The 25,974-nt window shown below is 41.7% G+C and overlaps 1 protein-coding gene across 1 annotated transcript; it reads right to left on the reverse strand.

Moving 5' to 3' along the window:
- Positions 1 to 2,389: 2,389 nt before the first annotated feature.
- Positions 2,390 to 24,647, reverse strand: LEMD1 (LEM domain containing 1; the record flags this gene model as incomplete). Its single annotated transcript, XM_079904576.1, is given in 6 exon segments — positions 2,390 to 2,588; positions 8,807 to 8,844; positions 13,248 to 13,415; positions 20,415 to 20,488; positions 23,876 to 23,998; positions 24,566 to 24,647. Coding segments are annotated over 6 exon segments (684 nt in total).
- Between the last annotated feature and the right edge of the window lie 1,327 nt (positions 24,648 to 25,974).

Here is a 25,974-nt window from a genome sequence, read left to right on the forward strand (position 1 = left end):
TGGGCAGGGACCACAGCAGTGCTTCTCAAGCTTTTATACATATAGGGATCCTGGGATCCTGTTAAAATGTAGACTCCAGCTTGGTAGGTTGGGGTAGGGCCCGAAATGTTAATACTACCGGTTGGGGGACCCACACATTGAGTGGTAAGGCACTAACTAGAAGTCTTGTGCAGTCTCTTTAAACTGATTCCAGGATTCTGATTTAAAAGAACTAATTGGCAAAAATTCAAAGTACTGAAGAACCCTGTCTAGGAGGTTTATTTATTTTTTATAATGCTTGATCTTATTAACAACTGAACATGTGGCTGTCACTATAGGTTGCTTTCTCCTATTCTTATGCCCAGTCCTCTTCTCCCTTGTCTGAAACAGATGCTGCAAAAGCTCAAGTGCCCACTCTTCCAGCCTCTCACTGTTCTGGATGAAATACGTAACACAGAGCTGGTGATGGGATGTGGTGAGCCCTTAAGTTCTGCCTTAAATGCTAATGCAATGGTCTGAGTTGCAGAACTAATTTCAGGAGTTCAAAGATAGCAGGCCAGGGAATTCCCTGGTGGCCCAGTGGTTGCGATTCCATGCTTTCATTGCCGAGCGCCTAGGTTCAATCCCTGGTCAGGGAACTAGGATCCCACAAGCCTCGCGGCATGGCCAAAAACAAAAAACAGAACAAAGATAGCAGGCCAATGTCTTTGTGATTCTCTTTGCCTTCCTCTTATGCTTTTTAACTCATGGTCACAGAATAGCTGCTGATGCTCAATGAGATCCAACATCTCTAAATATCACCAAATATCTAGTCAGTTTCAAATTTTCTTGAACATAATTTTTCTACAGTTCGTTTATTTGAATCAGGCTCATATTACATTTAGTTATTTTTAACAATATTATATGCTTAAACCTCAAATTTCTTTTTATGAGATAAAAATAAATCCCTGTCTGTTTAAGCCAGTTTTCCCTGCAGCCAAACTGTAATACGGTATACAATTTGTTAAAATTAAAATTTCCTCACATTAGCAAATTAACACACCCTGCTTATAGAAATCTTTAAAAACATGGAAACGTAGAAATAAGGAAAAGAAAATCAGAGTCCCATCATTGAAGTATTGTTAACATCTTGACATATTTTCTTCCAGTGTTGTTTGTATAGTTGCGATAATACAGTAGTAACAAATTTCTGTCCTTTTTTGCTTACCATTAAAAAAAAGCGTTTTAGGTGTGATGAAAATATTCTAAAATTGATTGTGGTGGTGGTTGTACAACACTACGAATATTCGAAAAATCATTGAATTGTACACTTTAGATGAACTGTATGTAAATTGTATGTAAATATGAGATGTAAATTACATCTCAATAAAGTTGCTATAAAATTTTTATATAAGCATTTTCTGTCATGATAAACTAATATTTTTAATTCTTGCATAGTCATCTATCAAGAGGCTATACTTCAACTTATTAAAGCATTCCCCTATTGTTGGATATTTGGGTTGGTTCTACATTTTGGCTGCCATGAAAATTGCTACAGTCAACTTCCTGGTACCTAAGACTTCTCTGTATCTAGAATTAGCTCCTCCCAGAAGCCAAAATATTATGCCAAAGTGTAACATTGCTTAAGCATTTATTGAGCATTTATTGAGGGTTTACTACCAGTCAGGTGTGGACCAAACTAAGTACTTTATATGCATATCATTTCTTCTAATTCTTCATCACCCTAAGAGGTCTATTTTATCCCTATTTTCAGAAGTTGAACTGAAGCTCAGAGAAGAATCTAATTCACCCAAGGTCACAAAGCCAATAAACAGAGGAGCTCAGGTGCCTACTCAGCTCTACCTGCCCCCAGGGGCCATGATCATTACACTCCCTCATCAGGCCTCAATTTTTTCAAACCTTGCTGAGTTTCAAAGGCAAATATTTGATCTGGTTCTAAGTGGTTTTCCTTTCATTACTGGTGATGTTGGCTAGTTCTTTGTGTTTGCCAAACCAGACAATTCCTTTTTTGTTAATTACCTGTTGTGGCCTTTCCCATAATTGACTACACAATTTGATGAGTGAATAAAATGTGATCCACGGCTTATTGCCATGGTTAAAGAGAAAAACTCCAGGCACAGTGTCCTTTCTAGAGGTCTGCACAAACATGAAAGTACCTTTAATGGTAGCCAACCTGACTCGGGGAATTTCCTACTATCAAGCCCTTTGACACAAGTGCCTTGTTCTCTCCCTCATTGCTTCTACCTGTCTGAGCCTGGCTACAGATCCTTGAGAGCAACACAGTGCAAGGGAAGACTACCTGGCTATGGGGCTGGGCCCACCCCGTTAAGAGTAGCCTCTCTTCTTTCCTGAAGCAAGAGGGCTTGGAGCAGTTCTCAGGCACGCGCTCATCACTCTGCTTCTAAAGCACTTAACCAAAGAGTGGCTTCCCTTCCACAGTTATGTAGACAAATATCACAGTGATGAAGATGCCAAACACAGCAAGTTTCAAGCCTGCTGGAAACATTTCTATATTCCTGCTCCCAGCGCTCCTGTTCACTATGCAGCAGGCGTTCTCTCTGATGTTATTCCATGCTTTGAATCTGACGTTTGATGCTCTCGCAGCACACCTGTGAAAACAGTAGTGGCTCTTAGGATTGTGTACAACTGCTACTTGAGCACCCCTTAAAATCTGTGGGCCTTTGGGCCTAAGGGAGTAACCACGGTGGGGCTTTTGGGAAGAGTGCCACTCATTTAAAACCTGCGCTAATTTCAATGAGTAATGTTAACAGGGTATCACCAGGATGTGAGATCTCTAAAATCCCACAGAGCATTTATTTATCACCTGCTGTGTAACGTCTTTCAATGCTGGTGCAAGGCCAGCTTAGGGACTTACAGATCCCCTGGTCCCCAGTGGGGATGGGTACAAGCTGATGGGGGGCATCAGTTCACTGGCCCTCTTCCTTCTCTCTCCACAGGTATAAGCACTGCCTTTCAGGGTGGAGATGGGAACTATTTTTGAAATCTGTTTATTTTGCATTTAAAAGGGCAAGGGGGTACTTTCTGATCTGCTAGTCAAATCCTGGAAATTGGCCCAAGTTTATTCAGAAGTAAGGGAACTTTCCAGAAGGCTTTACTCTCTGAACCATAAAATGTCCTGTCTTGAGCATTTATTTCAACTACTTGCTCTTTTGTTTTTTCTTCTCTTTTCCCTTTACCACAAATAGGAATAAATGACTCTAAATGACTACAAATCAAGAAACTTGGGATGGTCTCAGCTCACCGTGATTTATGGCATCCTCCTCAGCCTCTCTGGCTTGTTTGCTTATCTCTAAACATGGGTGGTGAACTGGACAGTAAGTAAGGCCCCTTCGGCTTCGAAATTGTGAGATATCACCAATCTTTCTTCTTTCTCAACACGTTCTTTACAGACTCAAACCCTTCACAGAAATCTGAATAATGAATTTTTTCCCCGGAGTTACATAAGACAATAATATCTCCTCATATGTTAAGAAAAGTATTACCTTCTTCCCTCAGAACGCTTAGAATCCAGGCAGAAGCCTTCTAGGGATTTTGGTTTACTGGTGGGAGCCTTGGGTCTCTAATGAATCAAAAATATATATATATATATATCAAGAAGAATTTATTGTTTCCAATGTCTTGTACAAAGAATCTTTTTTTTTTCTAGAAAAAGTCATATACTCTGAGAACTGATAAGTTTTTGGTATATCAGGTTGTTTAGTACTTCATAGCACAGACTTTCACTTTGCCTTCTTTTATTCAGTAATTAGTAAAACATCCAAGTTCCGCAGAGTAATATTTTACCTCAGTGATTCACACACAATAGACATGCCAGTGACGAAGGTCACATATTGCCAGCAGCATTCTGTTCTTAAATAACTCTTTCTTTTGCTCTCTTATTTGTACTTTTTTATTGCTTGGAACTTATTTTTTGAGCCTGCGCCATTCTTATATAAAGAATAAAGTTATTTTAAAAAACAAGTTGGCCAAAAAAAACAAAAAACAAGTTGGCAATGAACAAGGACTAGAAAATAATTTAGGAAAGTGAAAATGTTCTGTACAAGGGGTAGAAAGAGAGACAATCGTGGCTTTTTTCTTTTTTCCTTTTCCCCCAAATTTCTTTCATGATGGTATTTTTTTCAGTAAAGTGAAAAGGTATAGCTCTTTAAGCCTTTGTTTCCTCCCTGTGAAATACAGTTGCAAAGATTAAATGATTTAATATATGCAAAGTGATGAAAACATCTCCTGGCACATAGTAAGCATTCAATAAACATTAGTCATAATGATTGTAATAATGATAATTGTTATTAATTTCATGTTGCTGTTTCTCCTCATATGTCTAGTTTTCCTTGACAGTCCATTCATATTTCAGATTCAGACCTTATCATCCTCAAATGTCTGCAGTGTCCAGGGTGACCCCTAAGAATGTAAAGATGTGGTATCAGATGATGTTGCTGACCGCTGTTTATCAGGTTCCAGGTCCCATTTCCCATGAATTCACTGAGCCTCCTAGACCACCCTGCCCCCAACTGGTAGGCACTCTCATTGCTCCATTTTGAAGATGATGTTTGAGGCACAGAAAGGTTAAGTAACTTGTCTAAGGTCATACAGTATTATCAATGGAACTCTACACTAGACTCCTCTCTACCCTTCAGTTTCTAAAAATAATTTCCCTCCTACAAGAAGTCTTCTTTATTACTCTACCCACTCAGATCACTCATCTGGTCTATATTTCTTTGGCACTCATATACATGTTCTGTACCTGACTTTATTGACCTGAAGTTTTATTTATTCATTCAACAAACATTTGTACCGTGCTGCTGAGTACCAGTCCCCACGCTGGCAGTGAGGATTTCTGAAGGGACCACCACACCGTCCCTGTCCTAAACAGCTGACCATTGAGATTTTGTTAAGTATTCTGCACTGACTTCCTTCTCCCCAATCAGACCATCTGTTGGATCTCACAGAGCTGTTTTCTATTTCTCTTTTTCCCCTGTTTTATTGAAGTAATTGACACACGTCACTGTATAAATTTAAAGTGTACAACATGATGGTTTGATTTTCCATTTCTCTTTAATCAACCCATAATATCTACCACTGTGTGCAGATATTTGCGCCCCTCCCAGGGGCTCAGGACCCCTAAACACAACAGGAGCCTCTGACACCTGCCGTGCTGCTGTAGATAATGCCAGAGGCTGAGGGCAAAGGAGACAGGCACCAAGAACTCTCTGATATACAGGAGCAGGATGGGACTTGCCTCAGACAGGGAAAGGACGGACCGACACCAGCATAGAACAAGAACCAGAAGGAAAATCAAAAGGAGACATTCTTTTTTTTTTTTTTTAATGTAATTTAAAAATATATTTTTATTTATTTATTTTTGGCTGCGTTGGATCTTAGTTGCAGCACGTGGGATCTTTCGTTGCAGTGCAAGGGGTTCTCTCTAGTTGTGGTGTGTGGGCTCCAGAGGGCCTGGGCTCAGTAGTTGCAGCACACGGGCTTAGTTGCCCATCAGCATGTGGGATCTTAGTTCCCTGACCAGGGATTGAACCCACATCCCCTGCGTTGTAAGGCGGATTCTTAACCACTGGACCACCAGGGAAGTCCCAAAAGGAGATGTTCTGACAGCAATATTGAGAAAGACTGACTAGGGTGTGATGGAGGGTAAGACAGGACGGGGGGCACCTGGGCATTCACGTGAGTCACAGAGTTACCAGGAGAAAGGAGAGCCCTGGTCTTAGCAAGTGTGTCGTCAGGACACCCCAAAAGAGCATGTAACTCTAATGAGTCTGGACAATCACCTCCAGGGTGTGTTGTATCAGCAGGTGTGATGGTCTCAGCCCAAGGTGGGGTAGAGAGGGCATGGCCTGCTCTACAACCATTTACTACCGGTCACCCCTTCCCAGCCTAGGCCAGCAATGATGAGTCAGCTACTGCCTCCACCCCTTCCCCTCTACTCTCTGCCCCACCCTCTTAAAGATGTTCTCAACGGTGGTTTAGTGATACCCGGGCAGGGTCTCTGCAGATGGTGGGAGCTGTGCCAGGCACAAGAGTGCCACATCTGAGGGAGCACTGTTCCCAGCATGGACATCTCTGCACATACACTATATCAATCTCCTGGAAGAAGGAAGCAAAGACTCTTGAGGTAGAGAGACTTTGAAAATTCCCACGTGTGTGGGCTGTGGGGATCTGCTCACCAAGAGACACCTCAAATGATTTCCAAGAGTGTCGGAAAAATCCTTTATAAGCACATTCTTTTCTTTAAACCTTGTTAATTACAGAAAGTGTCAAACATATACAAAAGTAGACAGTAGTAAAATGAACCTCCACGTACCTGTCACATGCAGCTTCTTTTTAATTCTCTTAAATTTAAAAATAGATATGTTAAGTAAGGCATTAGGGTAGAAATCTGTTGCAAAATCAAATTATAGGATTTCACAGCTCTTAGGCAATCAGATACTCCCTCCCTCTCTTTCCTCCTGCCATAAGGAGGTATAGGTCTTTGATTTCCTTTTCTTCTATAATTTATTGCCCTTACTAACATTCCTAGAGTTCTCCTACAGTATGTAAAAGGTAGACATTTTGATTTTCAAAAAAAGAGTAATTATGGCCTATCAACACGACTCTGCAGCCATCAATAATAATAATAATTATAGGGGCTTCCCTGGTGGCGCAGTGGTTAAGAATCCGCCTGCCAATGCAGGGGACACGGGTTTGAGCCCTGGTCTGGGAAGATCCCACATGCCGCGGAGCAACTAAGCCCGTGTGCCACAACTACTGAGCCTGGGCTCTAGAGCCTGCGAGCCACAACTACTGAAGCCCGTGTGCCACAACTACTGAAGCCCATGCGCCTAGAGCCTGTGCTCTGCAACAAAAGAAACCATCACAATGAGAAGCCTGCGCCCCGCAACAAAGAGTAGCCCCTGCTCACTGCAACTAGAGAAAGCCCGCGTGCAGCAGCGAAGACCCAATGCAGCCAAAAATTAAATAAATGAATAAACAAATAAATTTATATAAAAAATAATAATTATAATGACTATTTAACAGGGAAAAGGTTATCGATTAATGTTAAACACAGTAAACAGTATAAAATTGTATGTACACAGTGATGGCAACTGTGTAAATACATACTGCATATGCACATAAACAAAACCTAGAGAGAAAAAAATTAAATCAGAAAAAATTAAATCAGTTTTTGCGTCAGGTGGCATATTTGTAGCTGATTTATTTTTCATCTTTAAACAATTCCTTTAATGTTGTTGTAATATGATTTTCACTATAAACACCATTTACAATGGCACTAAAAAATATTGGCGTTCATTAAAGTAATGGCTTAGTGAGAGTAAATGGCACCCATGGGGAAATGGAATACTTCTGCTCCTTTCTCCCCATGCTGAGAGCTAGATTCTGCAAACATAGCTGGGGTTTTTTTGTTGTTTTTGGTTTTTTGTGGTACGCGGGCCTCTCACTGTTGTGGCCTCTCCCATTGCGGAGCACAGGCTCCGGACGCGCAGGCCCAGCGGCTATGGCTCATGGGCCCAACTGCTCCGCGGCACGTGGGATCCTCCCGGACCGGGGCACGAACCCGCGTCCCCTGCATCGGCAGGCAGACTCTCAACCACTGCGCCACCAGGGAAGCCCTCCAATCTGAACTTTTTATGGAACTTGATAAACATTCTAAAATTTATATGGAAGAACAAAGGGACAAGTAAAATAAAGACACCATTTAAAAACAACGACAAGGTGGGGGAAGGGGTGCTATGGGAATTAAGACATTCTGCTCTCAGCACAGGCTAGATGAATTAATCAGAGACCCCATTGTATTAATCATAGTTTTTATTTTCTGTATTTTATGCTTTGACATCTTGGGGCCTTGCTAATCCTTGAGAGACTGCCTCTCAAAGGGCTAGCTAGGGCCTCCCTGGTGGCGCAGTGGTTGAGAGTCCGCCTGCCGATGCAGGGGACGCGGGTTCGTGCCCCAGTCCGGGAGGATCCCACATGCCGCGGAGCGGCTGGGCCCGTGAGCCATGGCTGCTGAGCCTGCGCGTCCGGAGCCTGTGCTCCCCAACGGGAGAGGCCACAACAGTGAGAGGCCCGCATACTGCAAAAAAAAAAAAAGGGCTAGCTAATTCCTAGAGATAGTAAAGCAAGCCTTTCATATGCAAACCAAACAATCCAAAACGCATACCCCAAACACCTTCCTACCTGACTCTCACACACCAAGCCATTATTTCTCCTAGTTGGCCAGATATTGGACAACTAGGGACCACACTTATAGCCCAGAGCCCACTAAAATTATTCAAACTAGCTAATCCTAAAATGTTTGCCTTGCTTGACCCACTCCTTCCTGCAAACATCACACTAAAGGCGTGAGCCCATGCTTTCTTTCACTCCTACCTCCTGCCTGACCCTGATACTTCCCCACGTGGCCCTGCGTGGCATGATGTGCGGGTTCCTCTTGGGAGCTGTAGGTAATAAACTCTTCTTTCAAAGGCAGTTGTCTCCATGTCTATCACCTTACCATACTTGATTTAAACAAATCCTAGGTACGTATTAAAACACCCATGTATGTATAGAAATTCGATATATGACAAGAGTTAACACTGCAGATAAGAAGAGAAAGGACAGACTGCTCAGAAATGGATTTGGGAACAAGATGGCTTAGATGTGCTTCTCCCAGTTTCTTTTGCTAAGTACAGCCAAAAACCTGGATGTTATATACAAAGCAAACATAAAAAGACTCTGAAAGATGGAGAGAAGCAGATGGGCTAGGGACCTTGGGACCCGAGGGATGACATGTGGTGAGTGCTCTGAGCTTTCTTTTTACCTCACAAATCCTGGACTGGGTGCTGGAGAAGCCGTAACCTGGAAACATCAATGGGTTCAGACAAAAAAGCCCCCCAAAAAGCCAAAGGACAAAGAAAGGGAAAAGGAGCAGCCTAGCAAGACAGAAAACTTTTTGACAGTAACTGCTCGACTTCAGCCAAATGGCACACTCCACCCCCAACATAAAGGCACATGGGAAGCTTGGATTTCCACTTCCATGTGTCAGAAGCCCCCTCCCCAGCTGGGTGGTGTCAGTGGAGGCCACGTGGGAGCCCCTGCAGCAGCCCAGCAATAATAAGGCACACATACACACACCAGGGCATCAGTGGAGGCCCAGTGGGGGAACTGGACTTCTACCCCCACGTGAGAGCAAAGAGTTGGCACCCCTCTTCCCCACCAGTGTGGAGTATGAGGAGGTCAGCTAAAGCAAAAGATTTAAGTAAGATCTAGAGTCTCATAACTCAAGTGAGAAAAAACAATAACAGATGCCAACACCACGATGACAAAAATATTAAAATCATCTGACCAGGATTTTAGAGCAACCACCATAAAATGTTTCAAGGAACAATATGAGACATGTTTGAAACAAACGAAAAATATTAATTCTCTGCAGATAGTACAATATATACAGAAAAACCAAATGTAAATGTTAGAATTGAAAAAAATTCAACAACCAAAACAAAAAATTTATTTAGATGGGTTTGACAGTAGAATGTAGAAAACAGAGGAAAGAATCAATGTCCTTGGAGATAGACGTATATAAATCATCCAAACCAAACAAGAGAGAGAAAATAGACTAAAAACAAAACAAAAACAGAGTCTCAGAGTCTTAAGGGATTAGAAGATCTAACGTATGTAATCAGAGTCCCTAAAGCAGACGAAGATGGTCAGGCTAAAAATGGTATTTGGAGGGCTTCCCTGGTGGCGCAGTGGTTGAGAGTCCGCCTGCCGATGCAGGGGACGCGGGTTCGTGCCCCAGTCCAGGAAGATCCCACATGCTGCGGAGCGGCTGCGCCCTTGAGCCATGGCCGCTGAGCCTGCGTGTCCGGAGCCTGGGATCCGCAACGGGAGAGGCCACAACAGTGAGAGGTCCGTGTACCGCAAAAAAAAAACCCAAACAAACAACAACAACAAAAAAAGGTATTTGGAGAAATAATGGCTGACAACGTTCCAAATTTGGCAAAAAGCAGTAATCTACAGATTCAAGAAGCTGAATGAATTCCAAACAGGATAAACCTAAAGAAATCTATGCCAAGACTTGTCATAGACAAACTTCTGAAAACTTTTGTGATCTCAACGGACATCATGAAGAAAGGCAACATACAGAATGGGAAAAAAAATATTGGTAAATCATATAGCTGATAACAGTCTAGTATTCAGAATATATAAAGAACTCTTACAAGTCAACAACAAAAAGACAAGCTAACTTGTTAAAATATAGGCATATGGCTTGAATAAACGTTTCTGCAAAGAAGATACACAAAAGGGGAATAAGCACATGAAAAGATGTTCAATATCATTAATCATTAAGGAAATGCAAAGCAAAACCACAATGAGATACTACTTTACACCCACCAGGCTGACTTTTAAAAAAAAGTTGGAGTGGAATAAGAAGTGTTGGCAAGGATATGAGAAATTAGAATCCTCATATATAGGTAGTAGGAATGTAAAATGCTGTAGCCACTGTGGAAAACAACTAGCCATTACTAAAAAAGTTAAACATAGAATTACCATAAGACCTAGCAATTCCACTCCTAAGTATATATCCAAAAGAACTGAAAACACGTACTCAAATATTTGTATGTGAATGTTCAAGGTAGCACTATTCCCAATATCCAAGAGGTGGAAAGAATCCACATGTCCATCAATGAATGAATGAATAGCAAATTGTGGTATATCCATACAATGAACTGTTAGTCATAAAAAGATACAGATACATGATGCAACATGGATGAACCTTGAAAACCTTAAGCTAAGTGAAAGAAGTCAGTCATAAAACATCACATACTGAATGATTCCATTCAAATGAAAAATCCAAAAGTAAATTGACTGAAATAGAAAGTAGATTAATAGTTGCCAGAAGGGAATTGGGGAATAACTGCTTAATGGGTACTGAGTTTTATTTTGGGGTGATGAAAATGTTTTGAAACTAGATAGAGGTAGTAGTTTCACAGCATTATGAATGTCCTAAATGCCGCTAAAGTGTTCGTTTTAAAATAGTAAATTTTATGTTATGTGAATTTAATCTCAATTAAATTTTTTTCTGATTCCTGTCATTGTACTGTGAAGGTCCTTATGTCTTTAGTCTAAGGAAATACATAATAAAGTTTTGGGGAGGGAGTAAAAGGTCATGATGTCTACAATTTAGTTTGAGAAAAAAATAATAGATAAAATTACAAAAAAAATGTGGTAAAAAGTTAAGACTTGGTAAACCTAGGTTAAGGCCACACAGGAACATTTTGTTGGAATCTTTCTGTAAGTTTGAAATCATTTTTTTAAATTACATTAAAAAAAAAAAAAAGACACCAAGGGGGAGTTCCCTGGTTGCCTAGTGGTTAGGATTCTGGGCTCTCAATGCAAAAAAAAAAAAAGTCACCAAGAAAAGAGTGAAAAGATAAGCCCACTGGTGAGGGTTGTTAGTAATGGGAGAGACTCTGCATGTGTGGGGGGCAGGGGTTATATGGGAAATCTCTGTACCTTCCTCTCCATTTTGCTATGAACCTAAGACTACTGCAAAAAAATCTTTTTCTCAAAAAAAAAAAAAAATCCCAAGCTACTAGAAGATATGTTCTATACTTAATGACTAACAAAGGATTAGTATCCAAAATATATAGAGCTCTTATAAATTAACAAGAAAAGGGTAAACAATAGAAAAATGGGCAAGAGAAATGAACAGGCATTTCACAGATGAGAAAACACAAATGACCAACAAACATGTGAAAAGATGCTCAACTTATTAATAATAAGAAAAATACAAATTATAATCATAATGAACTACCGTCCTCCAACCACTACATTGACAAAAATGAAATCTGGCAATACTAAATTTTGAAGAAGATTTAGAACAATGGAGCTCTTAATGTATTGCTGGTAGGAACATAAAATGCTGCAGCTTCTTTTCAGAGCAATTTAGCATGCTATGTTAAGTTGAAGAGAGATATATCCTTTGATTCTACTACTAGTGCAGCAGTTCCACTCCTAGATCATTCATTCAATCAGAAGAAGATTTCTTGTACATTTACACAATGGATCATTTGTCACAATGTTTGTAGCAGCATTGCTTGTATTAGAAAAACTTGGAAATGATCCAGATGTCCAATAAATAAAGAATGGATAGATATATTTTCATAATAAGTATATAGCAATAAAAATGAATGAACTAGAGCTACAAATATGGGATGAAGCTCACAACATAATACTGAATGATAAAGGAAAGTTACAGAAGAATACTTACATTACATTATAATTTAAATAAAGTCCCAAATCATGAGAAACTAATGTCTGTGGATACTGTAAAGAAAAGGAAAAGAATGAAAACTAGAAAATTGAGATCAGTGGTTACCTTGGGGGAAAGGAAGGAAGGGAATATGATCAGGGAGGGATACATTGGGATCTTCAACTGAATTAGCAATGATTTTTTTTAAATCTCTGGAGTGGGACTCTACTCATTCTGTGATTCTTTATAAATTTTTGGATGCGTAAGATATGTTATAATAAAATGTCAAAAAAAGTTTTTCAGGTTTGAGATTTTTTTTTGTCCACTTGGGAGAATTCCAGGTACCCATATGCATATGTGTCAGCCCATTTTAACTCTCATTATTTCTGTAGCATGGTTTAATGTGTGAATGGAAGAGTCACCAACGAGTGCCTCGCAAGGACTTTCTTTGCAAAGCAATCATCAGAAAGAAAGTCTTTGCTTCCATGGGTGAACAGATGTTCTGGAGTCCTTCTGCGATATAAAAAAAAGGGACACTGGGGGGAGCTGTTTCACTACTCAGGTGCCTGGTTGTTTTTCCGCCCCTCTGGCAGCTTGATATACTGGAAAGGGCAATAGAATGGAAACTGGGAGACTGGAATTCGATTCCAATTTTTCTTCTAACTCTCTGTGCTTTGGGCAAGTCATATGCCCTCTCTGCTTGTTTCCTCATCTATAAGATGAACCATATAGCCTCCTCCAAGAAGGCTTTCAGATAGTAAATTCCATAATCAATAATTATCTATAGTAAATCATGCCTGGACCCATGAATTGCGACGAATAGTGCCTGGTGCTCACAAAGCCCTAACAAGTCCCAAGAGATTAAAATAACTCAGGGGTCCTCATGTGAGAGGTACAACAGGAAATTCCTCTCCCTAAAATGGATACATGTGTCTATACTCATAATGCAAATTATAAATTAGCTAAAGTCAGTAATGGTTATATTAGATGAAAGGGAAAGGAAAGCTGTGTTTCCTAAACAAATTAATATTTTTCCTACAGAAAAAGACCACCACTGCTCATAATTCAGTTTTATGAAAATAAATAAGTTTACCTTTATTATCATCTTAGAATCATTGTAATCAGAATTTGGTTTCACTATCTCTTCCTGCTGCTCTTGTATTTCAAAGCTGGGTTCTACTACACAGAAAGAATCAGCATGTAATCAATAAGATAAAGGTATATTGATCATTAGGCATATTTAAGCATATCTACCAGGAGGTCAGTATTTTTACAAGAAGAATGTTAAATTACATTCCTTGTAAGGATGGCATTTAGCTCCCATTAGCACATGTCATAGGTAAGAACAAAGGGCTTATTAAGTAGTTATAGAATATGTAATTTACTCTTCACTTTGATCCAACTGTAATATATAACTACTGTTGGGAATAAAGATGCTTTTCAATTAATTAAGAAACTATTGTAGAGATGTTTAACCTGATCAGGTCTCCTAAAATCTTGACATGCAACTCAAACCACACATTTAATGGTAGTCTTAATGGTAGTATATTCCCTTGGTACATTGGGCCTTCTGATTGCACCACTTGAGGTAGGCCCTGCACATGATAATTATAGGCCTACAAGGTATATTATCAGCAACAATAGCAACTGAGACACAGAGAGTAAAAATCCTATTAAAGTCCTGGCACAAAGACAATGAAACAGACCTCAGAACTGGAAACGAAAAAGAGACATGAAGCTTTCTTTCTCTTCCTTTTCCTTCCCTGGAATGTCAGTGTGTCCTGCACTGGAAGTGTGGCAGAGGGGACATGGACTCAGAGTGTCAGCATGCCTGCAGGACAATGAAATGGGGTAGGGAGCTATGGATATGGAGGGGACTTTGGGGCGCCTGGTGGTTGAAGAACAAGAGCAGTAGGGGAGGGGACCGCATGGAGGCTTTAGTGTGCCCTTTGTCCAAGGAGGACAGTAAGGGGAGGGCCACATAGAGGTGCTGGCATGTCCAGGGGTCAAGGAAGTGATGATGGGGACCATGCAGAGGAGAAGCAGGCTACTATGATTGTGAGATTGGTTACACTGAGAAAATTAGAAAATTGAGCAAAAATGTAAACATATTGAGGCTAATGGAAGGCAGGTTTCTCACTGTCAGAGAAGTGACTTACAAACACAGAAAGGGGAAAGGTTAGAAAGAACACTGCAACGCTGGATTGTAATTGGAGGTCAATATGGACTCATGGTTTAAAAATACATAGAGAGAGAGATATAAAAATAGTGATAGATGCATATGTGTATGTGTACATATACACAAACATTTATTTTCTAGCTCTGTCCACTGAGAGGGCCTAGAAGCAACAACTCTCCAGCAACCAGGAGCTCACTGAAGGCCTAGATCTTGGTTTCTGAATTGATATCCTGCAGTAAAAGGAACCAGCGTTCCTGCGGCAGAAAAAGCCCAAGATGGGTCTGAAACATCTTGTTGGGCCAGAAATTAAGGAAATGCTCAAGGAATGATGAGGACACGTCAAAAGGACACAGTATCCATCTTTTTTTTTTTCTTTTTTTTGCCACATGGCATGTGGCATCTTAGTTCCCTGGCCAGGGATTGAACCCACTCCCCCTTCAGTGGAAGCGTGGAGTCTTCACCACTGGACTGCCAGGGCTCCCACTAGCCAAATCTGGGACAAATTGAGCATTAGGATAAATAATCATATCAACAGATACAACCACTGAAATGAAGAGTCAATGAACTCATACTAGTATGAATGAATGAATGAATGAACAGACATATGAACAAACCAACCAACCAATCAACCAACAAATAAATAAATAAATGAGGGTGAAGGGAAAGTCTTCCTCACAATAGAATACCAACTAATAAACTTAGAAGAAATAATAGAAATAGAAACTTCCAATGGGCCATCATGATGATGGAAGTTGAATTAGGCAGTCACTTATCGGTACTGGGCTAATGGATAAGGTTTGATGAGGTGTCATTTCAGAATATCTCCCCACAAAATACTGTTCCGTTCCAAAGGGGAAAATGATGACTTTATGGAGGAATCTGAGAGACACCAACTTTTCCAGGTGATTAAGGCTGGCATTACCAGCAGTGAAACAGAATGAGAAGAGCACAGCATCATTTCTGAGGAATTCCTGCCTGGATGCATGGCCTCTATGAATAGTCAAAAGAAAAATCAGAAAAATCACCTGCAGAATGAAGGGCCTATGCTCTTTAAAACAGTCAAGGGCATTTGACAGGGAAAGACTGAGGCACTGTTGTTCCAGACTGAAGGAGGCTGAAAAGACCTGACAATTAAAGGCAACACATGTTCCTGGATTGGCCTTGGACCAGAAAGCAAAAGATATTATTGGAACAGTTGATGAAATCTGAATGGGGTCTGAATATCGGATGTTAGCATTGAATCAATGTAAATTTCATTATTTGGAGTGTTATACGGTGGTTATGTGGGAAAGTATCCTTTGGGGGTAGCAGAATACATGCTGGAAGGCTGAGGGGCTTCATGTCTACAGTTTGCTCTCAGTGGTTCAGAAAGACATAATGGTAGGGTACCTGCATGCGTGCACACACACACAAACACACACACACTAGGGACCTACTGTATAGCACAGGGAACTATACTCAATATTTTGTAATAACCTATAAGGGAAAAGAAGCTGAAAAAGAATATATATATATATATATATATATATATATATGTATAACTGAATCACTGTGCTGTACACCTGAAACTAACACAACATTGTAAATCAACTGTAGTCCAATAAAAAAAAAAGTGTGGTGAAAGGTAACAATTAGATTATCTGGGATATGGGAATTCTATGTACTATTCTGGCAACTTTCCCTAAGTTTGAACTTATCTCAAAATAAATTGTTCAAAAAAGTGTTTAAAGGGGCACAGGATGGATTTAAACCTAAGATTGAGAAGAAGGAATCCTATATACTGGGAGGGCACATATGACTTTTTTTAAATGCTTGGTCTGCCTCATTCAACACACGGCGCCCACAGAGAACAATCTTTAGTTACATCTGTATATTTAACTATATAAACGTATTTGTAGGCACCTGTAAATCACATTCTATGGCACTTGGGAGTTCAGTACTAAAGATTCAGTTTCCATTATATTATTTTTCACTAATTATATTGCTTTGTATTGCAGATAATTAAAGATCATGCTTTTTATATAATAATAATATTAATGATAGAATAATACTTATTGCACTTATACAACTCTTATTATATGTCATCACTACTCTATTTTACATATTTCTACTGAATCCTCACAACACTCTATGCAGTTGAGACTATTATTATCCGTATTTATAGATGACGAAACTAAGACACAGAGAGGCCAAGTGTCTTGTCAAAGTTAGTGGCAGAACTGGGATTTGAACCCAGGCAGTCAGACTCTAGAGTCCATATTTTTGGTACACATATTCTTTGTTTCCAGAGCTCTATTTAAATTTCTTCAGGACAGAAACTACGGCCCCTTTTGCTCCTATTTTCTTCCTCAAGAAGGTCTAGCACAATGCCCTGTACACAATAAATAGTTGTTAACTCACAGGCTGAGATCCAGGAGTGGAAGCTCTGCTACAACCATTCCCTGGATGGTCATCAATTTGTGATGACCTAAGCATTGTCTCTCAAGAGAATACATCAAGGTATGTCCAGGAGATGCCACAGACTAGGAAGTCAGAAAGCGAGCTCTTCAACATCAGTGTAGGGTAAAGTTTCCTTTCAGTTTGGCCAACAGGGACTGAGTAACTCCCTCTCCCCCCATATGTTGAATTAAACATAGAGGATTCAGACATAGGTTTTTACCCTCAAAAGTTTACAGCCTAGAGCAGAAGCTCCTGGGCAGAGGGTGGAAGTAGGGGTTGATTGAAAAGGCAGATTCCTAGAACCAGACCCACAGAATCCATTTTGAGAAACTCCTAGTGGAATGTAGTATAGGACAGGTGGCAAGATGAGAAGAAGGCATTCCAGGATGGGAGAACAGAATGAACAGAGGTTCTGGCAGGAAACAGCATGCTCTGTCTGGGAGAGAATAAGGAAACACCCAGATGGGACCAGGAGCACACACCTGCCCGGGTCAGCTGCCCTCTGGATATTGCCTGCATCAGTCCTCCGCAACCAGCATGCACGTCCAAACACTTCACCCTTTGGAACCACTCCCAAACCCGGGGTGACAATATGCCCTGTTTCGCCAGGACAGTGCTGCTTTACTTCTGTTATTCCAGAGTCCCTTCTGGTTAGTCTCCCCTTTCATTCTCAAAAGTATCCTGTTTGGGATGATAAATTATATGGTCCCTACTGCCCCCAAACCCTATTTTTTTTCCTCTTTAGGGGAAGGGGACTTAGAGCCTGAGTTATACACATTGGCTTAACTCCCTCCTCCATCAGTGGAAACATAAGCTGTGTTTAGAGTCTATCTGATGAAAAAAAAAAAACAATTAAAAAAAATAATGACCTGGCTTTCCGGTGGTCTTAATCACCAAATCAAATGGGCCATATATGTGATTTGATAAAGCACACAGACTATGAAAAAGTGTCCACAAATCGACTTAATCCAAATCTCAAAGTGGTTTGTATTCCACTAGAAACCTACTGAAATGAGAGGAAAATGTGTGTTCATTGGTGTTTCAAAGAAATGCAAATACTACCTTTGCAGGTACTTAGAGGACTGTTAGGTACAGACCACTGCTTTTAAGTAATTAAGGTCTATGGTGTTCGACAAGTGTCTCAATAAACACATGTTCTACCACCTTTTACATGGAAATTTAAGTGCTTATTTACATTTACTTTCAGATTTAAAGTTGAACAGATGTCTTGGGGTCCTTCTGAGAATCAAAATGGCTTATGTAAATCCTTCAGATCAAAACATTTTATGCCATCACAAACTTTCTATTAAATTCTATTGCCAATTCAAAATATTGATGTGGTTTTATTTCGGGTTTATGTAAAGCAAAGACTGAAGGGCACTGGTCCCACCTGATGCGTTTTTAAATACTCAGGCTGCTGTTTCTCCTGTAAATGTCTTTGCAGGAACTATACAAAAGGGTTTTCTGTGGAAACGAGGTTTAATGAATGGAAAGGATTCCTTTAATGAGCCATTTAGAAGATTTTTAAAAACCTTTTAGAAAATTTATAAGATATCTGAATTCCTTCATCTAATTTGAATTGTGTTTAAACGGGAAGTTAAAGCTAGAGCGTACTGCAGGAGTGTTTACTTGGGGGCTCCTTTTCATTTGGTATTTAAGCTCAGCAGGTAGTTTAAATACTAGATCACATTTGTAAACTTAACCTGTTTGTCACTAGAGTGTTTGATGAGGTGAGCTTTGGGATCCTACTATGTGCAAGAGCCCGTGACAGCCAATGAAGGGAATAAAAGGCAACTGTAAAGGGATGCACAGGATTGGCCTTTGAGACGTTCCTTAAATGATCACAATATTTTAACAGGAAGAAAAATGGGGAGGGGGTGGGAAAATGAAAGGAATTCCAGGCATAAAGAACAGTTGAGGCAAAGGCACGTGGGAAGAAAGTGTGAGAGATGCAGAAACAAGTAATTATGGTTTGGATCCGACGATGAGGGAGATAAAGTTACAGGAAACATTGGTGTCTCCTCATGGTGCATAATAAGTTTGCCTCTTGTTGTAAAGTCTCCAGGCAAATTAATAATGTGATTCAATCTCTGCTGATAGATTTGGACCTGAATTGGGAAAAGCTGGAGGAAGAGAGGCCAGTTAGGAGGATTTTGCAATTGTTAAAAAAAAAAAATTGTTTTTAAGTAGCTGAATGCAAGCTAAGATAGCGGCAGTGGGAAGAGAAGGGGGGATAATTTTTTAAAAACTCATAATTCTAATCCATGGGACTTGGCAATTGTTTATACCTAAGGAGCTGAGGGGAGGCTTTGAGCCTGGACAGTGGGAAGGCAGTAAAGCCATCAGGATAAACAGAGGCCACAAATGCAGGTTGGGATGAGTGAAAATGAGCTTGATCCTGGATACCCTGAATGTGAGGTGCTGGAATGTAACCACAGGGGGAAGTATAAATACATATATACATATATCTAATCTTTGAAATGTTCATGATGACAAACATTTGTTGGGTGAATGCGGGAAGGAGGGAAAGCAGGAGGGGAAGAGAAGGAGAAGGAAGGAGTTCTCCAGGACAGAAAGCAGCTGGATATGCAGGCCTAAGCCTAGGAGGGGTGTCCTGTGTGGAGGTTCTATGTGGAGTCACGACATAGAGGCGGGAAGTGAGGAGACAGCAAGGGAAACGATGCAGAGCGGAAGGGAAGAGGGCTGAAGACAGACCTCAGGCACAAGCTTCTTTAGGGGCCAAAAGACAAAGACTCAGCACAGCTGAGTAGAGGGTAGAACCAAGAACCAAGAGAGCACAGAGCTGCCCAAACCGAAGAAAGCAGGTGTCTCTAAATAAGGAGGGACAGTGGTCAGAAGACTGAGAAAGGCTCCCCAGAGTTGACGACCTGGAGTTCATTATGTGAGCTAATGATGTGCCAGGTCCAGGGCTAAGAGCGTTACTGGCCTTTCCCTTCCCAGCCACCCTGTAAGCGGACGCTGCTGTTAAGCGCTGCACTAGGGGAGGCTTAGATCTGTTAAGGTCGCACAACTAGCAAGTGGAAGGGCAGGGTCTCTAAGCCAGCTGGGCTTACCCAAACCTGTTACTCTCACACACCTGGTCTTGTGCTTCAATGACCGCAGTGTCCGAGAGAGAGAGAGAGAGAGAGAGAGAGAGAGAGAGAGAGAGAGAGAGAGAGAGAGAGAGAGAGAGAGAGAGAGGGAGAGAGAGACACGGGAACAGGAACTCACAGTTATTCCATGCTCACTGTGGGTCTATACGAGACCACGGGCGGCAAAAGGAGAGAGAGGGGACAACAGCTGGAGGGGAGAGAGGGTGGCTATCTCAGGGTGAGGAGATGGCGCAGGGGGACACTGTGACTCTGGGTCCTATGCTAGAACGTGGAAATAGTTTCAGAAAACAGAAACCTTCATTAAAATGAGCTGTTTTAAACCAGGATTTTACCATTGTAACAGAATGTAGTGACTCTCTATTTCCCTTCTTAATACACATGAAAAGTGCTATTTTCTATATTTAATATATGTGTAAAAGTATTCATGCATTCGAATTGTACATACTTTTTTGGGTCCCTTGTTTTTTTCTGATGAGAATATGATATTTCCTTTCGAAATGATAGTGGCATTAAGCTCTGGATCATGGGAAACAAAAGGAAAATAGGCCATGAGAACATATGAGCTAGCAAAGGGAATACACACCAATGGTAGGAGTGAATTCTCTCAACTGTAGGGCAAAGATTTTTGTGAGGGGAAGAAAATTCACTTTGCCTTTCTGAGGGAAAAGAACATTTCTGCAGTGGCCTTTGTGGAACACACAGGCCTTCCCCTGGGAGCACAGGGAGGGCTTCTACCAGGGAGGCTGTCACATTTGTACGCCTCTGCGAGAAATACATTGCAGAGCCTGAGCTGGCTGCTCATCTGGGCGCGTTTTTAGTCTAGTCATTGCCCCTTCAAAGCAGCTGTAAGCCTCATGCATCCCTGATTGTCAAGATAGGGAAGGAGGATTTCTTCTGTATCCCAAGAAGCATGCAGGGGAGGGCAGGCCAAACCTGTGCAAAAAGGCTTTAAAAGCAGGGGAACCGCCAGGAGCAGAAAAGGTTGTTGATCAACCCTCGGCTTCAGTCTGTGAAGAAGCATTTTGATAAACTTGGAGCAGTTGTGTGCTGTTGGACATTCAGCAGAGGTTTTAATGCAGGGGATTTTATTAATTTATTTATTTTTATTTTTTGCTGCATTGGGTCCTCTTTGCTGCGCACAGGCTTTCTCCAGTTGTGGTGAGCAGGGGCCACTGTTCCTTGCGGTGCACAGGCCTCTCATTGCGGTGGCTTCTCCTGAAGCATGGGCTTCAGTTATTGTGGTACGCGTGCTCAGTAATTGTGGCAGGTGGGCTCTGGAGCGCAGGCTCAGCAGTTGTGGCGCACGGGCCTAGCTGCTCCGCAGCATGTGGGATCCTCCTGGACCAGGGCTCGAACCCATGTCTCCTGCATTGGCAGGCGGATTCCCAACCACTGCGCCACCAGAGAAGCCCTAATGCAGGGGATTTTAAATGAGTTCTCCATGTCACAGATATTTGGGAAGTTTGAAAAGAGGTGAGATCATTAACGCTATGTCCACCTAGTGACAAAACAATGAGTGAAAATGAGAAAAATCGAATCCACCCATTGTTTGGATGACCTAATGCTCAGCCTCAGGTCTGGAACTGCCCTGCCCCTCCACCACAACCCCACCCCAGGCCAGGATGTCTCTGTGAAATGCCCAAGGCTGAATTCCACAAGATCCCATGAGTTCCATGACAACCCCTCCACTCTAATGGCACTAGGGTCTTATTGAGGGTCCTCAACGGGCAGATTCAAACATCCAATTCAGACCTGACCTTGAGAAGCAGGTTTTCTGTTTGTATTAACCACCGGCCATTGACATTGCAGAATAGCATTACAAGAGTAGGACTGAACCAGAGCTTCCCCCTCTGACCTGACTGCCCGCAGTTGGCTAGCATCAGGTAGACAGTCTAAAGCAAACCGAAGGACCAGCTTTCTCCTAGCCCTCGCATAAATGCACCTCTTCGGAGGGCTACATGCTGGGAACCGGGATGGCTTGAGACCACAACAGCTTGCTTGTGCAGGTCTGACCTGCAGTCCTGGGCAGTCGTGAGCAGTGAGTGTACAAGCCTTCCTCTCTGGAATCTTCTAGTCTGACACTGCTTTTCATCAGAGGGCTGGTCTAGTCCCCTCAGCTCGTATCTTTGGCAGGGAACAGAGGCAGCCCCAGGTCTGGGTCAAGACTTTGAAGGCATCTCACATCCAGAAAGGGTCTGGGGTCGTCACTTGCCTTGAGGTACCCCCATGCCAGCTGTTCTGCTCAGGGGCCAGTGGGGTCTGTCCCCAAACTTTGCTGCCATTTCCAAATGAGGCCATGCCAGACTCTCGGGGAAAGCTCCCAGTGCCTGCGCCACCACCAATACCAGGCGTTACAGGGGACTTTTCAGAGGGCCCCAGGCACTTACATTGTTTGTTGAGCTCTTAATTTGAACTATATGAAACTGCCATTTTTTGTCCAGACATGGACAAAAATGTCATCTGTTCATCCTCATAATAGAAATTGTGAGAAAAGTGTAGAGTATGTGGTTGAAAGAGCACAATTATGACAGCCAGACCCGGGTTCAAATCTCAGTTCTGTCACAGTATATTCAATATACGCAAATTCCTGCTGTGTGCCTAGTACTGTTCTAGGACCTGGACACGTGATGGTAATGAAGACGGACGGACCTCACTCTTCATGGCACATTCTAATGGAAGCTTATCTTTGGGGGCTACTTCCTAGCTATATGATGTTGGGCCAGTCACCTGGCCTGTCTGAACTTCACCTAAGTATTGTGAAGGTTAAATGAGATAATGCCTGTTAGGCCAGAAATGCACTGATGGCCTTCAATAAGTGATAGTTTCTGTTATTTACTGCGGCTCACATAGGACTCCTAATAAATATTTATTGGATGAAAGAGCCTCGGAATGCATTGTGGGAATCTTCAAGCCCACCCTTAAGAGCCCAAACTGGACACCCCTGCAGGAGAACGGTGCACCTGGGGCAGGGGCCACTAGAAGGGAAACCCACGGATCCCAGAGTTCACCACTCCCGCCCTCCCTGGGACCTGGAAGAGACCAGCTGTGGTCAGCCCAGATTAAATCAGGAAGGCAGTAGGCACAGGAGGAGTTTGGGGAGGTGCAACCTAGTTCATATTTCATTTTTTTTTTAATTTTTAAAAAAATTTATTTATATTTTATTTTTGGCTGTGTTGGGTCTTTGTCGCTGTGTGCGAGCTTTCTCTAGTTGCGGCGAGCGGGGGCTGCTCTTCGTTGCGGTGTGCGGGCTACTCAGTGCGGTGGCTTCTCTTGTTGCGGAGCATGGGCTTTAGGCGCGCAGGCTTCAGTAGTTGTGGTACGTGGGCTCAGTAGTTGCGGCTCGCGGGCTCTAGAGCGCAGGCTCATTAGTTGTGGCGCACAGGCTTAGTTGCTCTGTGGCATGTGGGATCTTCCCGGACCAGGGCTCAAACCCTTGTCCCCTGCATTGGCAGACGGATTCTTAACCACTGCGCCACCAGGGAAGTCCCTAGTTCATATTTCTTAATGGATGTGCAATCGTTTAATCTGAAGAAAATCATTGTCAAATTTATTGATTGAGGCAAAGCAGAGGTTGAGACCTCAAAAGAGACCTGGAAATCACCTGTAGGAACTTCCGGTTTTAGAAATCAAACACAGAGTTGGCTCTGTTTAGTAAGAGAACGTGCAGAATGACCAGTCCTTCCCCTGACAGTCTGCCCCACTGAGGCACTGGCATGAATGTAGACATGGAGTCAACAGATTCCTTTTGCAGCCCAAGGGCCTATTTTCCAGGCTCTGTGTGCAAAGAGCCCGTAGGGATATTTCACAGGTCACCCTGCCTACCATTTAAAGCTGCATAAATCATGCCGGACAAGGTATGAGTAAGCGCACAGCTGCTATCTACAGTACAGCTTCTGATGGTACCTTCACTGTCATCATAGTCCTGAGCCCTGTCCAGTTCTCTGGGTCCGTTCATCTCGGGTGATGCACAGGGAGTTGAGACCAACAATTGCACTAACTTCTTTTCCTTCACTTTTCTGGTGGAAGCTGAGAAGGAACGTGGAGAGCAGTTAAGTTGCTCTGTTTGTGTATGTGATCTCACTGGATTCAAAATATTTCACAGTTCAGGTCCTTATTCTTGTATCTTACATTATTGGCTAATTATGGCTTTTACAATAAGGTAGACCCCACAACTACTCAACTCACTCCTTTCCTTCCACCATCCCTTAAGGTGGGGCCCCTGTGGATTGGCCACGGAGTCAGGCATTGGGTACGTTGGGGAACAAGACAGAAGAAGTTGTACATCCTATGTGCGGGAAATATGGACAGTAAGTACATAAACAGTGAACACAGTGCACATACTAGAAATGCATAAAGAGCCCAGGGTGATATAATCAAGAGTAAGTGGTGTTTCACTCCTGTAAAAAAACAATCCTTCCTCTTTGGCACCAAATTTACTAATCTGTGAGTAAGAGCTGGGTTTTAAATTTTTTTCCTCTTTCTATTTTAATGGTTTTTATTGCATAGGTTCCTTCCACTGTAAATAATTCTCAATCTTTGGAGGTAGCTTATAGGTAATCATTGGCTAGTCTCTAATACTTGCTGCATACATACATAGTATTGGGCCAGGTGAAAATCCAAACTTGTCAAGTTCGTTCTGTAATTCGTCGTCACTCAGACACTTCACATCCACCATGGTGATAAAAGTTTGGTCTCTTTTCTGACAGTGGAATCCTTGAAATAGCAAAACATTAAGTTCCTTAAGACAGACTTACAAATGAGAACTAAAACTTGACCGGTCCACAGAAGTGTTTACGACCCCAGCTCCCCAGTCTTGGAGGCACACAAGCAGTAAAGCAAAAATCACCATTTTCTGCCATTTTTCTGTCATAAATCTCTTCTGGATTTAGTGGCCTCAGTGAAAATCTTTGGATGGGTGTCACTTTTCCCAGCATCTTTGGGGTTCAATTATATCTAACTTTTCTACTCAACTAATGGAAGAAAAATCTTCTGCACAAAATGAACAAATATTTCCATTACTGTTTAGGAACTCTAAGTTAAGACCCAAGCTCTGGGAAGAAGTTAATTAAACATGAAAGAGCTGAGAGAGATTTTTCAGTGAGTTAAATAAAAGTTATTTATCCCTGCCCTCCTTTTGATGAGAGCACAGAGAGTACAGAGCATTCAGTTATTGCAAACAGTAGTCTTTTCACACTTGTAATTTAACTCTGAACATAATGAGATGGTAGTTTTTAATTAACCACCAGCAGACTTTGTAATTGCTGAATTGGCATTTGAAAAAAGTCAGCTCTTCATTCTCTGGCACACAAATTGATTTATATAGATTTAGGCAAGTCTTGATATGGCTTTCCAAATCTGCACAGCCTCAAGTTCAATCAGTTTTATTCCGTTGATCCCTTTATCCCCTAAAAGTGACCCCTCCACCTACTTAACAAGATCCTAAAAAGACAGACGCATTTGTCCAACCTTTTAACAAACCTTTTAATTCAGGAGTTTATTTATTGTACCTCGTTTCTATTACGTTTCCAGTCTTTTAATATTGCAGTGAAAATGACTGCAAGACAACTACTCAGCATAGGAGGATCTGGACCAATTTTAAGTGCTGACTTTGCCTTTATTGGTGGTCAGTCAATGTCTGATTAGGAAGAACATTGTATACAAGCTGGAAAAAGCTGCGAATTGTCGTGTGTAACAGGGTTGTTCAAGAACACCTAGCTTACCAGTTCTCCACCTTAAAGCTATACTTTGACCAGAGTCACATCCTGGCACACAGTAGGTTCTTAGTAAATGTAAGTTACCTTCTTTCCTAGGTGTTTGGGAAGCTGAACTGACACTTTCAGGCCACTAGTAAACAACCTAATGTTATGAAGGAAAGGACAATGCACCTCAGACTTTTTTTTAACTGGAAGCTAGCTTAGGCAGATCCTATGACACTTGTTCCCAAGAACAGCTGTCTGTTGTTTCACCACCTTCCCAAAAATAACCTCCAAAAGAGCCCTCAT

This window comes from Stenella coeruleoalba (assembly GCF_951394435.1).
Source record: "Stenella coeruleoalba genome assembly, chromosome: 1".
In the NCBI taxonomy this organism is placed as follows: domain Eukaryota; kingdom Metazoa; phylum Chordata; class Mammalia; order Artiodactyla; family Delphinidae; genus Stenella; species Stenella coeruleoalba.